Source organism: Chionomys nivalis, chromosome 18, assembly GCF_950005125.1.
Source record: "Chionomys nivalis chromosome 18, mChiNiv1.1, whole genome shotgun sequence".
Taxonomy (NCBI): domain Eukaryota; kingdom Metazoa; phylum Chordata; class Mammalia; order Rodentia; family Cricetidae; genus Chionomys; species Chionomys nivalis.
Window position 1 is genome coordinate 40,571,385 of NC_080103.1, and position 15,990 is coordinate 40,587,374.

A 15,990-nucleotide genomic window follows, 5' to 3' on the forward strand; every position below is an offset into this window, starting at 1 on the left:
GGTTCTCAACTGTCAATGTCATTTGCACCGTCCTTTTCTGTAGTTTCAGAAGTTGTGCTAAAAATTGCAAGTGTAGCCAGGTGGTGGTGGCGCACGCCTTTAATCTCAGCACTCGGGAGGCAGAGGCAGGTGGAGCTCTGTGAGTTGGAGGTCAGCCTGGTCTACAAGAGCTACTTTCCAGGGCAGGCTCCAAAACTTCAGAGAAACTCTGTCTTGAAAAACAACAACAAAAAAAAACAAACAAACAAATAACAAAAAAATACCTTGCAAGTGTGTGGTTTCGGTATGTATCTCACTTTCTGAGAGGCCACTATGTGTGTGTGGAGACAGAAGTCTCCAGTCAGTACAGCTGAGGCACCATCTCAATACTACACTCCTGTCTCTTTCTCCACTGGGAAACTGTAAGCATCAATAAAGCATTGTTGCAAGAACTGTTGAGCCCACAGAGAGACTTAGATCAGCCATCTGGTTCACTCGGGCTGTGCTGTCCCATAAGGGAACCACTGGTGTAGAAGGCTGGCATCATCCCCTTCAAAGATAGGTATTAAAATGCAGGAACCTAATGCAGTTTGCAACTTAAGAAGTAAACGAAGAGAAATGTAGCGAAGACATACTCTATCCAGATATTAACATACAAGATGGGTAATATTTTGATCATGGCATAGTGTGTCCACCATGTGCTGAAGATCACAGACCGGGCACTCTACAGACTGTCATGCCACGACCACTATTGATTCATGTGTGTGCCTCTCTTTCCTCTCTTCTCATATATTTTTCTTCCCCTCCCCTCTCCTCCTCTCTTCTCTCCTTCCCTCTCCTTTCTTCGTTCTCTGTGCCCCTTCCACACTGCCATTTCCAATCAGGCCAATCAATCCTCTAGATTTAGAGTGCAACCCCAAGTCCAGATTTAAACTATATAGGATTCACTTGACCTTGGAACAGCTCTTCACCTGAGCTGAACTAACTTAGGCCAATGTTTTTCTACAAATTCGCTTAACTTTTAATTTTTCCAATATGTCAGACTTCTTTAAGCATATGAAGAGTCCATAGAGGCCCCTTAGGTCCAGGCAATCATCCATTCTTGTCTGTCCAGTTTCAGAAATGTCCCCCAAGTCTACCATTTTCCGTGGAGCCTCGCTGCCTCACCTTGTCTTATAACTTCCTTACCACTCACTGGGACCAAGAGAACAACTCTCCACTGCTAACATCCCCCGCTCTGAGTCCCTCACAGCAGACACACCCCACTGTACCTCCCTGAAGCTGCTGACAGGCTCTGGCCCAGACACCAGAGTGTGGCCAACCAGCCTTCTGCATGTCATGTTTCCTGCTATTCCTGTTTCCACTCCCAGCTCCACATCTGTTCTTCTCGAGCGAGGGCCATCTTTCTGGGATAGCATGGTGTCCTCTCACCCTTCCACATGTTCTGTCTTCCTCTTTTGCCTTCGCACGCCCTGCCTCCCCCTTTATCTCTAGCCAACCTCAGAGGGCCAATCACAGCCCTCCCTTTCAACCCCACCTCTTCTGCTTTGTCTCTTCCCATCATCCTCTGCGAAACTAGGTTCATCCCGCTGATTTCAGTCATACTAACCTGCACCCCTACAAATGCAGAGAGCACTGACCAGCAGACAGCAACAAACACCTAGAGAATGGAGCCTGTTTGCTCTCATAGTTCTACAGTAAAGAAAAGATTAATCAGAAAGAGTCGTGTTATCTTGCAAGACTGAAAAATCAACTTATCTATGATGTTAAGGGGCAGAGGTCACCAGGCCCCTCTTCTGTGGTGACTGCCTGCCTGGGAGATGCTCCTTTTCCTTCCAACAGAGTTTAATTTTGTTTCCATGGTTATTAAACTGTTCCCATTTTAAAGTAAGCGAAGTTTACAGTTCAAAGGAATAAGGGGCTTCTGTTGGGACACTAGGCCTCATGACACACTCCTCTCTCAGCCTCGTCTCACTCACTTTAAAGCAAATTGAAATGTCATCAGATACTGTCTGAAGCTCTCCCACCAGGCCTCTCTTTGCTTTTAGTTTGGTGTTTATGGAAATAGGCAATAAGATATGCTAAAACTCCAGTTATTTGGGTAGAAACAGACTTGGGGTTGCTAAAAAAAAAGCTGAGACAAACAGAAAGGTGATAGCTATAGATTATTATTTTAATGATTTTTGAGCAGGGACTAGTTTGCCATGTGTGTCATTGACTTCGATCAACTGATCTTTTCTTTGGTAATAAGTCAGCTACATTCTAGCAGTGGTTCTCAATCTGTGGGTCACAACCGCTGTGGGGGTCACGTGTCAGATATCCCGCATACCAGTTATTTACATTCCTATTCGTAGCAAAATTACAGCTATGATGTAACAATGAAATAATTTTATGGTTGGGGTCACACAGCATGAGGAACTGTACTAAAGGGTTGCAGCAGTAGGAAGGCCGAGAACCAACGTACTGAAGAGTGTTCCCACCTGACTGTAATGACAGACGTAATCTTTATTAGCATCTTTCAGTATTTCTGTCACTGAGCATGATTATGCAAAGCTATTTAGAAATGATAGTTCTATTTATAAGTGGGACATATGCAACATTCCAGACATGTTACAGACCTGTCCCCAAAAGCTTTACCCAAAGCTGTGACCCACAGCCAGTTCCACACGTTTCTTTTACATTGACCTTAGCTTTGTTTTAGCAGCAAATGTGACTTTTGATTAGTTACCTTATAGTCATTGATAGTGTTCTTTTATTTTGTTAAGGGTAGTATAATTGCAACAGCAAAATGCTATTTACAAATACTCTCAAATTAGGGATGAAGAGATATAGCTCAGTTGTTAAGATTGGCTGCTCTTGCAAAGGATCCAGGCTCAGTTCCCAGCACCTACATGGCTGATCACAACTGTCCATAATGTGGACACCAAGCACATGTGGTATGTATACATACATGCAAGAAAACACTCATACACATAAAATAAAAATTCTTTTAACAAATCTTCATAAGTGAAATGATTAGAGCCATTAACTTGTATTGCTGCTTGTCTTTTAGTTAGTGCTAATAAGGGTTTTAAAAACCAGTTTTAGAGATCAGACAAAAATGAGCCCACGACCCAAAATGAACTGTAAAGGTTAGATATCAGGGAAACTCCTTGTGCTGTGGTATTTTGACTTGGAAAAGCAGCCTGGCTCCTGAAGTTATAAACATGGCTCTCTGTCATAGCCCTCCTGGTTCATCAGATTGAGCCCATCTTCTCAGTTGAAGAGGCCCCACTCAGAAAGAACAGGATTTCAGTCCCAGTAGAAGAAAGCATCCTATGTCACCCCTGAGCACAGGAGGGGGCGTGTCCTGACTAGCTACCACAGCTGTGTGTAGAGGGTGACCTTGGCTTTGTTGATGTCTTGAGCTTGGCAGGTGCAGGGCACCATGCTCTCTGCTCAGAAACATGGCTGGGGAACAGCAGTATTTGCTGCTCAGGTTTTTGATGCAGCCATGGTCATCCTACACGGGGCGCTCTGGCTCTAGTCAACACGTGTGGATTTGACAACGACCATTGGTTTTCTAGAAGATTCATTTTTGCTCCCCATTCATTGTGGGGGCATTTCAAACAAACTTTGACATCAGTTATGCCACACATAACCAAATCGCATGCCTTTAGAGGGGCCAGCCTCTGAGATCTCACTAGGGAGTCAGACAAAACTGTGGAGAGGGGAACCTTTGAGAGGTGAGGGGAGAGGCTGGGTAAGGGTCCACAGTAAGAGCTGACTTGAAGGTCTCTGGGTTTCTAGAAGTCATTGTTACTTAATCTTAATGAAGTGTGTAACTTTAGAAATACACTATTTAGGGGATGGGAATTTAGGGCAGGTCAGTGGTAAAGCATTTTTCTAGCAATCACAAGGCCCTGGGTTCAGTCCTCAGCTCTGAAAAGAAAGAAAGAAAGAAAGAAAGAAAGAAAGAAAGAAAGAAAGAAAGAAAGAAAGAAAGAAAGAAAGAAAGAAAAGGAAGAAAGAAAGAAAAGGAAGGAGAAAGAGACAGAGAGAAAGAGAGAGACAGAGAGAGAAAGAAAAGAAGGAAAGAGAAAGAAGAGAGAGGGAGGAAGGAAAAGAAAGAGAAAGCTAGTATTTAGCTTTGTTGGAGGTAGACACCACATTTTCCTAGATCGGCCTTTTCTACCATATCCTTTAACCATGTCTTAGAACAGTGATAAACTTTAAATAGACTTTCAACAAATGCATGTTCAAAATATAGCTTGTTAAAATGCTACCTTAAGCTGGATTCTCCACTGCCTCGCTTCAACTTTGGTAGTGAGTTCCTTTTTCCCTTAGCTCTCCAGTGCTCTACAAAACAAAACTCAACCTTTACAGCATTAGTATCTGTGTTTTAAAAATATATATAAATATCCTTAGCTTTGTGTTTCTCATTTCCTCACTGCTTTATTTACTGAAAATACCAGTAGGCACGTTAAACATTCACTGAAAATGTTAAAACATAATACTCCTGGCTTCCCCATAATCATTGGAAAAGTTATCTGGAGGATAAAGAGAAATGGATTTTAGGAAGGTAATTGTATTATCTGAGCCACCTCTCCTGCAACTTTCTCTGCCTTTTATAGTCTTTTATCCTCATTTAGAACCTACAACCTTAGGGCTGGTGTTTGTGGCCGTAGGATGTGCAGTGGGGGCCATTTCAGAAATCGCATGCTGAGAGCAGGCACCAGACAAATGGGCAATTCTGAGAATCAAGTTCCATGTTTCTGCTCCATGGTCTTGGTATTTAAAGTCATGCAGAATGAATTAAAATCCTGGACAGCTCATTTCAAAGAGGCCCCACATAGGAAAGATCTGAGTTGCATTTTTGGCCTCTCTAAAAGGATTATCATAATTCTTCATTGCATTGGGGGGGGAGATTAAATGTAACAACAACTCACAGTTCCTTGTTGATGAGAAAATATGCAAAATACGAGACACGATTCTGTTGCTGTCGCTTTCAGGATAACCTCACAAATCTCACCAGAAAGGCTTGTTACCTACACAGCCCAGATAGCCACATGGTAAAGAAAATCAGTTCCAGTGAATTTGAATGCAAATATGAAACAGACAATGATAAAGCTGTTGCTTTAGAATAAGCAGATGGATCTCTTTGTGATGCGGGAATGCAAAGCGAAACAGGAAGAAACTGTGTAGAAAGCAGGGCGTCAGTGCCGTTCCTCTGTGGCTGACACTTATTAGAAGGCGACATTTCTGTTGGAGCAGGAGTCCCGTGTTCCTACTGGTAGTGATAGAGCCGCTTCTGATAGATGTAGCATGATTAACAAAAACCCAGAGAGAGAGAGAGATTGGGGTTCAACCTGAAGACCAAAAAAGCAAAGCAGCCAGCCACTGGTTCTTTCCTCTACCTTAGTCTGAAAATGGTGATCCTGCCTCCAGGAATCTCAGAATGAGACTGTGTCTCTGAGCCATCTCCTCCCATCTTATATTCCTCTCTCATGCTAGGATTAAAGGCATGCACCACTATTGCCCAGTTTCTATGGCAAATTAGTGTGGTTACTGGGATTAATGGTATGTGTCACTACTAAGCCTGGTCTGTAAGGCTGATCAGTGAGGCTGTTTTACTCTCTGATCTTCAGGCAAGCCTTATTTGTTAAAATACAAATGAAATATCACTATAGATAGACCCCTAGCCTTATTTCCTGTCCAGGCTTGTTCATGTTCTGGCCCCACTATAAATGGAGTTAGTGGAGATAATTATGAGACAGACATTCTAATTCCTTGGGCTGTGTTAAACCACAAAACATGACTTCATTATCAAGAATTAGAATAGACAGCATAATTAATGCCTCTAGAAAGAGTATTTCTTACTAGAAGAATAAGCAGGCTCTCACCAAGAAGAAATTCCTCCGAGAAAACATTATGTACACATGTGGTCACCTGATTTATGAGAAAGGTAACACGGTACCACAACGGGGAAAAGATGCCATTTGCTGTTAACAGTGTTCAGTTAACTTGATAACCACCTGGGGACGAAAACCATCCTGACTTCACCTCCCGTAAAACCGGTTCTCAATGAAGTCACACTCAAATATGAAAGATGCAATAATAAACCTTTTCGCTTGTAGAATAAACAGACGGACTTCCTCAGGCTGTGCAATAGCTACAGATTTCTTTAGCTATATATTGCATGTATAACAATAAAGAAAAAAAATGTTATATTGACTTTTATTAAAATTAGCAATATCTGTTCATTGAAGATACTCCAATAGGGACTGGAGATGTAGCTCAGTAATGGAGCATTTGCATAGATTGCCAAGGCCCTGAGTTCAAGTACCAGCACTACCACCTTCTAAACAAAGAACATCGCAATAGAATGTAAAATCAGAGCATAGCATGCAAATATCTATTTCTAGTAAACACAGATAGCAAAAAACATTCAGAATATGTAAAGATTTCTAAGCCTCTATATATGCATATATGTGGCATATAATATATATAATACATTCTGACAGATCAGTAGAATAATTTAGTGAAACAAAGGCAAATGATGATAATTCTTTATGAGAAGAATGTAAAATATTGAATAGGTATATTAAAAGAGTGCTCATTTTATCACCAGGGAACTATAAAATAAAGTTAAATTCCTATACCCTACAAGAACAATAAGATGAAAAAAGTATCAAGCATTGGAGATGATCTGGAACATAGGAAACCACTAGGGAGCGTCTCCCGAAGTAAAAGTTAATGTACTCTCTAACCTTCCTTAGATACATACTCAACAGAATCGCACACTGTTGTTTCCCCAAAACCCTGACATTAGGGTATCCCTAGCAGCAATTTACAATAGCCAAGACTCTAGCAACTCCTAGAATCATATTACTGTCCGCAGCAGGATGAACAAATAAGTCATATATAGAATTTTATAAAGCAGTAAGAACAAGTCTACGGCTACACACACAATTATAGATGACCTTCACAGGTTGAACAAAACAGTCCAGGCACATACTGTATGGTTTCCTTTAGGTACAGAATGAAGGCAGCTGGACTCTACTAGCAGAACCAAGAGAGGCTATTGGTGTAGGCTGTTGGCAAAGGCAGGTCAGAACAGGCATTCCTGCCTTGCCAGTGTAGCTTGCGTATACCGAGCGTGTCACAGCTTCTTTGGCACATTTGGTCCATATGATGTATACGTATTACATGCATGCACACCTACTGTTTTCTTTTTCCAGTTATATTACAGTTAGAATTTAGAAACCAAATTTGAGAAACCTGTTGACAACTATGGCTCTCTGCATTTCATATAAATCTTTCAATTGACTGGGTAGATTTACTCAAGTTCTTTTAAAGCTAATATTTTCTTATTTTCTTTTTTCCCTCAGGGCCCCCCTGGTCCAAAAGGTGATAAGGTGAGAAAATGTATTAATGAAATTAATTTACTAGAAATCGATATTGGCATGATCTGTGGTGTGTGTTTAGACCTTTTATTATTATTAAGCATCATGTATGGATTGTAGATAAAACTGTCATCTCGTTTTGTTGTTCTGCAGGGAGAACAAGGCGATCAGGGGCCTCGGGTAAGTGATGCACTTGTTGTCCGGGGTGGGAAATGATTTTCCAGCTCACAGCATCTTAACTATCCTTCCCCTTTGTGTAGTGCATGATTTAGTAACAGCTGAAAAACTCGACAAACCACCCAGAAACAAGAAGTATCTTACTAATGAATATGTGTATCTTGCGCATTATCATAGCTTGATTCCAAATACAACATTCTACAGTTAATGAGCCTCCTGGAGCCATCCATCAGCCACCTTTCCTGTGACTGTTGGGGTCTTCAGATGTGCACACATTGGTTTGCAGCATAAAGGCCATGTGGTGTTCTCTTGAATTTGGCATTTCCCTCTGATGAAACTTCTCGTGCTATTGCATAACTGCGTTCTAGCATAGATAAAAAAAATATTATTGCATTTTACGTATTTATTCTCCCTTGTAAGTTTGAATAGCGCTTGTCTGGATTCCTTGTTTGTCCAGATTTGTAAGGCAGATAAAAGGTGTAACACAATTCAGCACTGTGGGCGGAGGGCCGTTTCTTCTCTGCTCAAATGTGGCCCCTTCGACCATCATAACCAATGGCAAATGCTTTGTTGTTGCCTTGGTAGTGCCAAGTCCTTGGGTTCACATCTGTGCCTCATTACTCGAATGTTCAGACATACTGTTCCAATGATGTAGTGGCTCTGTTCAGACATACCTCTCAATTTTCTCATGTCACTATGCACAAAAGTGAGTATTTGGTTGAAGAGAGAATTTTTTTTACAGTGGAAACATACATTTAAAATATTCAGGTTGAAAACAGAAACTATGGAGGTATCTCTGTAAAATATACTGTGTTTAATTATTGAATTTATGAATACTGCTGAGCATATTTTTTTTTTCAAAATACACAATTGATGCAGATGGGTAAGGTTTGTGCCTTCATTTTACCTCGTGCTTCGTAAAGCTTGGTAAAGGTGCTTGGATTTGCTTTCCTTCCTATTCTTCAGCTGCTTCGAGTTGAAACAGTGACGCCTCCCAGCAGGTTGGTCTTTCATGACAGTCCTGTTGATATCTGCCTCCAAGCTAAAACCTCATCAGTGGTCCATCACTGAGCATCACGGTATCTACTGTCATGGGTGGGAATGGAATGAAACCCGTAGCCTTTAATGATGAGATGAGAGCCCCTTGATCTGTGGGTGGTGATATTTCACGCGGCTGGTCTCCCTGCATTGAGTATCACGTCTTTCTACACCCACTATCAGAATCCCTCCGCTTGGCCTCTCCAGGTCCGAGGGAAAGTCCCCATTCTGAGAAGTGTTCCTTTGGCAGGGGAAGTGCAGGGGCGGTTCACAGCCTAGCTGTCATCAGTCAGGGCTCAGTCTTCTTTCCCAGAAAGGTGTGTTGGCTTTCATCGTTACTAAAAGTGATGATTGATTAGGAAGCGAGGCCAAATTTCCAAGGTGAAACCTGACACCACCTGAAATCCACGTGGTTTTGTGTTGCATTACAAACAGAGTCTTGGACTAGGAGCCGAGAAAGTTTGGCCAAAGTTCACGAACTACTTTGACAAACCCAGACAGCTTTTTGTACAGACTTCAGCCAGTTTTCACACTGGCTGGAGCCAAGTTTCACGCAATTCAGGCGCCATTTAGTGTTTTGGGTGGAAAAAGGCAACAATGGGTCTTGTTTTCTCGCAGCGTGCTAAGTGGCACATGCGAAGACAATGGGAACCCATGCTTAGCTCATCTTCTCTTAAGAGCGCTACCTGAAGATCAAATGGGTCATTTATAGAGTTCTAGAATTGTGTACACAGCCCATTGTAGTCGTATCTGATAAGCTTACTAATCAGGAAATATATCATATAAAAAGGAGCAAAGGAAGAACCCCTACTCTCATAGAAAAGTAATCCGAAACTGGAGAAGTCTTCAATTGTAATGAAAATTGATTGTCGTGTCTTCTGTCTAGGCATAGTATTCCAGCTGATGTTTATTGGAGAATCACTGATTTACTTAGCTACACACTATGTTGGGCTCAAACTCATGATGACTATAATTTTATTTTGTTTAAATACTATAGATGTCTGTATTTGCCCATTTCGTTTTATCACAGATATAGATTCCTATCTTGTTGCATTTGTTTCAGATGATTTATTTCTTGGCATAATTTCCACACTGACCCCCCACTATGATTTGTATTCTTTATGGGGTAGCTTTACATGACGGTAGCCACAGTGTTTTTCTGAAATATGAAATCCCTCCTGGCTCCGTTTCTCCAAACAGCAAAGCAGTATAGTAAGCCACAAGGTGTGGATGGAAGCAGGAGGGATAAGAACATAGAGAAACTAAGAAGGCAACACTGCTCTTGAAGTCTTGAGCATACATCAAGGCACATCGACCAAGCATTGCCGTGTCCACAGCACTCTGCTTAATGCGATGGAGACCATGAATGGATCCACTTTTCTCCACGCCCCCACCTGTGCCGCCAAATTCAAGCTACTGCTATCTCACACAATCTCCCAATTTATCTTGTTTCCACTATTGACCCCGATGCATTTTCTGCCAAACAGCCAGAGAGATTGTTTTCCTTTGTAAATCAGGTCATGGTAGTCTTGGCACAAGGCCTTGGAGTTAAGTGCACACTGCTATGTTGGCTCCTTTGGACCCTTAAGGTTGCTCTTTGCTACCTCGTCTCACCCTGTTCTTCTTTGCCCACCAACTTTAGGCCGCAACTTTCTGTGTGTTCCCAGACCTCTACACCGCCCTCACACACAGCTCAATGACGTTTGCAGTTACCCTTTCTTCTGAGTATCTTGTCCTCAGCTCCTATTGGCTGAGATCTCATCACAGACGTCATGGTCAGAGGAAACCGTCCCTCACTTCCCATTCAGAGCTTGAGGCAATCCTTACTTACTTGCTTGATGGCTATAAAGTTTGTCCTTTCTCCCCATACAGCACAGAAGGAGGACTTGGTCTGTCATAGAATAGTAAGGGCTTGATACATCTTTACTGGGTTTTGCCACCTCCAAGAAGTGTAGGCTCTCAGAGGTCCCACTAAGAACACTGTGGTTGTATATCTACCCCTTAAATGGTTACCCAAAGAGAAACCGGGGAAGCAAAAATCCTTCCATTTCCAAGTTTCACTGGGCAGTCTTGACTACATAGCAAGTTCAAGACCAGCCTGGGGTGCATCAGAAACTGCCTCAAAAAAGCACTACACACTTTGGTTGAGGTCATTTGAGCTCTGGCTTGGTAAGTGACCTCTCTTTTGAAAATATACAAAATTAAGCAAAATATTACACTTTCCAGGGAGTGAAAATACTGTAAAAATTGTACACATGAAAAATAAAAAAAAAATCATTTAAAGAATAGCCACATTTCATTTGCTAAGAGCATGTTAAAGATTGAAAAGTATCAGACTGGTTTATTTTAATTAAAGCTATATTTTGTGGAAGTTTAATGTAGCCTGCATGGCAACAGAAAGTCACTGAAGGTTTCTGCAATTCCTTATCAATGCGCAGCATCAACAGACTGTTGGGTGTCAGTAGTGAAGGAAACTGAGAACTGAGAGAGCAAACAGACAGGAAAGTTCTGCCCATCACCCAAGGCAAGCCCATAAGAATCCAGGCTGTAAAGAGGTTGTCTGTTCTTGATGGAGAGGTCTGCGCAAGTTGAGATGCTCTGCTTGGGATAGCAGGTGTATCTGGAGGGAAAGGACCACCTGGGGCACACAGGTCAGAAGTCGGACAGTGAGGTTTTGCACTGGTGAGCTGAGGAGGAGACATGAAAGGATGCACCACACCAAAGCACACGGCCGTGGGACCTGAAGTGTGTGACTTATTCTTATCATAGAGATTTAGAAGGCAGTTGACGGTGTTGATTACATAACTCCACGGTGTTGCTATGAAAGTCTCTGCGAATCTTATTCCTCTCTCTTAGGTATGTAAGAACGCCCATTAATGTCTCTCTGCCACCTCTGCTTTTGTATTAGCACAAAGGATAAAGCCTGCATCAGGAAAAAAAACTCTCTTCCATAATCTCATAGACGTCTGCTTGTGTCTCGTGGCTCAGACTGGATCACGTAGTTGTCCTGAAGCTTGGAGGAGCAGTGAGGGGGAGTCGTGATATTATATAAGCATGTGGCAAAATGCCAAGTGAAAACCTGGCCTTGTGAAGGGAAAGGCAGGATGCCACTCGTTAAAAAGAAGTTGATAAGAGAGAAAGCTTAGGACATAGGGCCGGGGGTAGATTTGAGCTGTATGTGGGTTTGGGTTCAGTAGCAGGGACCATGGATATAATGTGACTAAATTAATTTTTTTAATTATGTCTTTTATTTTTTGAAATTATAATTACATTATTTCCCTTTCCCTGTCATCCCTCCAAATCCTCCTGTATTGTTTTGTTTTTCAAATTCATGATCTCTTTTTCATTAATTGTTGTTACACACACACACGCACATATACACACACATGTGCTGCTAAGGACAGGTTTTTATGTTCTAAAAGCAGTCTGGAAGTACAATTAAAAGACAGGGTAAGAAACTTCAACACAGGTATTAGAGCTGACAGCTCTCAGAGCTGATAGACTATAAGAGCTGGGGGGAAAAGGCTGAGCTTTCTGATTTGGTACTTAGTAAATTTAAGTGAGGGTTAAGTTTTAGTTATGTGGAATCTGTGGCCTTGGTGACAAAGTTCGCTGGAACACTACAGCTAAGAGAACACGAGACTAGACCTGTGAGGTGGGGCCGTGGCTGGAGAGGACAACTAGACCACTGAGTGAGCCGTCCCGGCAGGGAGTGAGACCAAGGGATCAGAAAATTTGATTGTGAAAAAGTAAAGGGAAGATGTCTCTGGGGTCATCTTAGAGACAGCCATATTGAAGGGACGGGATGAGATTGGGCTCCAGAGTTCTCAAAGGAAGAGCCTGGGCACTGCAGTGTGTCAATACCCACCGAGGGCAGAACCATATTACAACAGTAAAGGCAGAAAGGCCAACACCGTTTTCCAATGAAGAGAAACCACAACAGCAGCTGTATAAAGTTGCTGTTTTGAATTCACAGTCAAGAGGGGAATGCTTTCTGTGAAGCAGTAGAAATGGACACCAATTGCAAATGTTTCAGTGTAATCAGGAGGAAACGGGCTGTGTTTGAATCCTGATGGTCGTATATGATTTAAAAGTAGGCTCTTTGGCATTGGCCAAATCCAAGCTTACGATTTTAGATATACTATAACAGCCATCGATGCCAACTGATTTTGTTTGATAAGCACGGAGCTCACACGTTTCTCCTTACCAACCAGGAGAGAGCTAACAGATGCTGTCAGCCCTCTATCAGTTTGTATACATTATGATCTTAAGTTAGGACTCTAGGCCACTGGGACAAGTTGGGTCTTTCTCTTGCTGTCAGTCTGCAGGCACTGGCTTAATTGTTCTGCATTCATCCCCATGACTCTGTAGCACAAAACAGAACGACTGTGGCTTTGCTGTCTTGGGCGACCTGCTGTAAGGGGCCTGTGGGGGAATAGAAAGGCATGGAAGCTGAACTGGGAGTAGTAAAATGTAATCGGACGTTTCTCTCCTGCCTGCCAGTTCCCAAATACCTGGCAGCCACCTCCCAAATTATCATACAGAGGTTTATATTAATTATAAATGCTTAGTGGATAACTCAGACTTATTACTAACTAGCTCTTACATTTTAAGTTAACCCATACTCCTTATTTATGCTCTGTCACCTGGTGGTACCTTTGTTAGCCTGGCATATTCATTTTCTGCTCCCTTTGCATCTAACTGGAGACTCCTCACTCCGCCCTTCTTTTCATCATCCTTAGTCTGGTCATCCTGCCTATACTCCCTGCCTGGCTACCGGCCAATTAGCATTTTATTAAACCAATATAAGTGCCAATATAAGACACAAGATGTCTTATGTTAAGTGTCTCTCCAGCAGCACACGAGCGACACAATGATGATAGTTGATCGCCTCTTTTTAACATTGCGGAGGGTCTTTCTAGGTACGATGTTTATTTTTAACTTGGCTGGAGTTAAAATTGCTCTGGAGACACAGTGGTGGTAATCCATAAAAATGGGAATACATGAATTCCATAGAAGGAAGTCTCACCCTAGATGTGCCTGTCACTATCCCATGGGCTGAGAGCCCAGACTGAAGAAGAGAGGGTAGGGGGAGGAGGCCATATAAACACCAGTAGTCACCTCTCTATGCTTGCTGACTGTGGACACAATATGGCCGGCCACCTCACACTCCTGCCTCCTTGCCTACCTAGAAGTTGTGATGAGCTGAATCCCCTTGACTGAGAGTCCTTTCTACCCTAAGTTGTTTGTTGTTCAGGTGTTTGGTTACAGCAATACAAAAGGTAACTCGCACACTGTGTTGTACACATCATCTCTACACTTAAGCCAGTTCAGTGAACTAGGTAGTAGGGAAGACAACCAGGAAGGAGAGGATGATGGAATTAAACTACTCAAACTCAGGCGAGGGCCAAGTTAGACAGAGCAAATCCTAACTGAAGCAATCTCGCTTGTTCTGATGGGGACATGGATTAATAAAAATAATGTATGAAAAATTTGTTTTAAGTTCTTGTCATGGCTGGTTACTATTCCGTATGCCCTGTGAGGCGTCTGGGGCAAAGCAACATGGCCGTGTTGTCGTCATCTAAGTGGTCCTCGAGAGAGTCAGAGAGGTCCTTACTTGGGTCTGGGCTGTGCTGAGTGGACAGATGCCTCCTCTATTGACACATCGGTGTCATAACATCAAATATCAGTCCTATGACTAGATACTTGTACCATTCCCACTTCAAGGAGAGCAAAACCAAGACTTAGAAAACAAAGGCTTTGTCACAGATACCAGTCAGCGGCAGAACCAGGATGTGAACTTGTGCTGAGAGGCAGTTGTCTGATTTTAGCGACATTATGAAGGTGACCATAGGTTTTGGGTTGTTTTGTTTGTTTTTCTGATGAATAGAGTTGGAAAGGTAGTTGAAATGTCCAGTTCTTTCTTGCAAATCTACCAAAAGACAGTACTTGGACCCAAACTCAATGGGGCATCCCTGCTCTTTCCACCATGCCATTCTGCACCCACCCCCCGCTGTGAGAATCATTTTAATATGTGGGCTCCCAAGGTCCATGAAGAAGATGCAAAACAAATACACAAATATGAATAAATGGTTGTTTTCTCTTTGCAATTATATTAGATACAATATATTTGTTGTCACCAAGAAAATAAACGAATGGAAATTTGTCACATGATAGAGTGAGTTTTGAGACCCTGATGTCACGTGTACAGGAGCCTGTATGAACTCAGTGCAGAGGAGTAGAACAGTATAACCCAGCTTCCACAGAATGTGGGATTACAGCATTGGCACATACCCTCCTGTTATTGTCTCTGCCCCCCTGCCCTGCCCTTGGCTCTGAGGATATAACCCAGGGCCCCACACAAGCCAAGTAAGTGCTCTACCACAGGATTGCACCCCCAATCTCCAGTCACCCTCGTGTGGTACCACTCTTAAGTTTTCCTCAGTGCTTCCATGTGAATTGTGCATCCCGCCCACTCCCTGGGGATGCTTTGCACTGGTAGAATTTCTTCTCCTTCAGGGTAGCCAGATGAGAGGAGACTGCTTTGACCTTTTCCTGAAGCCACTCATGAACTGTGAACTGATTTGGCTCTTATTCTGAGCCCCCTTCCTACCAAACATGGAATGACATTTCCTGACTGGTAAGGGGATTCCATTGTTGCAGAGAGAGCGCACAAGACTCTTCTAGGCTTTACATCATCCTTATCTGTACCCACGACTGCTGCCATGATCTCTCCTCATCAGGAAAGTGTACTTTCTCCCCCTCTGTTCCTAAGGCCTACAGCTCTCATTATGAACCACGGCAACAGGAATTAGGATACCCAAGGTTTTTATGATAGTCATGTGTATTTTTTCTCTTTCTCTTTAAAAAATAGGCAAAGCGGTTTCAATATTTGAGTCTTTTAAATTAAGAGAGCATATTCGCCAGCAAAGGGAACAGCTTTATTAACCAAAGTTAGGCAATAAAATTAACAAATAGCATGCGGCTATCTTTTGACTATATATTAATCTAGTCAGCTGGCTACCACTAGCTTGCCAAGTATCCCAGAGCCCGATAAATGAGAGAGATTTAGTGGTTATTGGCCTCAACATGATCAGCCAACAGCTGCTTTTAAATGAGTCTTAAGCTTTCAAATTTTCAGTAAGCCACCCAGGAGCTCAGCTTAAGTATTTTCATAAAATTCATCTCTTGTCTCAGTGTATTCAGAGTAAATTTTCATCCCATCTGAGCCTCAGCAAAACTGATAGCATCTTTAAAAACTCTTCAGAAAGACAGATTAAGCTCTCGCAAAGGAAAGCATTTAGAAGTTTATTTTATTATCTTAACCTTTATTGACTGGGCTGATTAAACAGATTCTTTGGCTCTGCTAAAACATTTAGGCTTGGATATTAATTTGATTTCTTATTTCTTT

At 42.3% G+C, this 15,990-nt stretch overlaps 1 protein-coding gene across 1 annotated transcript in view; it reads left to right on the plus strand.

The window, feature by feature from the left end:
* Positions 1–15,990, plus strand: part of Col25a1 (collagen type XXV alpha 1 chain) — a 390,406-nt gene that overhangs the window by 234,935 nt on the left and 139,481 nt on the right. The window contains exons 6-7 of the mRNA XM_057793723.1: positions 7,350–7,376; positions 7,518–7,544. Of these exons, the coding sequence (XP_057649706.1) occupies positions 7,350–7,376; positions 7,518–7,544 (54 nt within the window). The remainder of the gene's footprint in view (positions 1–7,349; positions 7,377–7,517; positions 7,545–15,990) is intronic.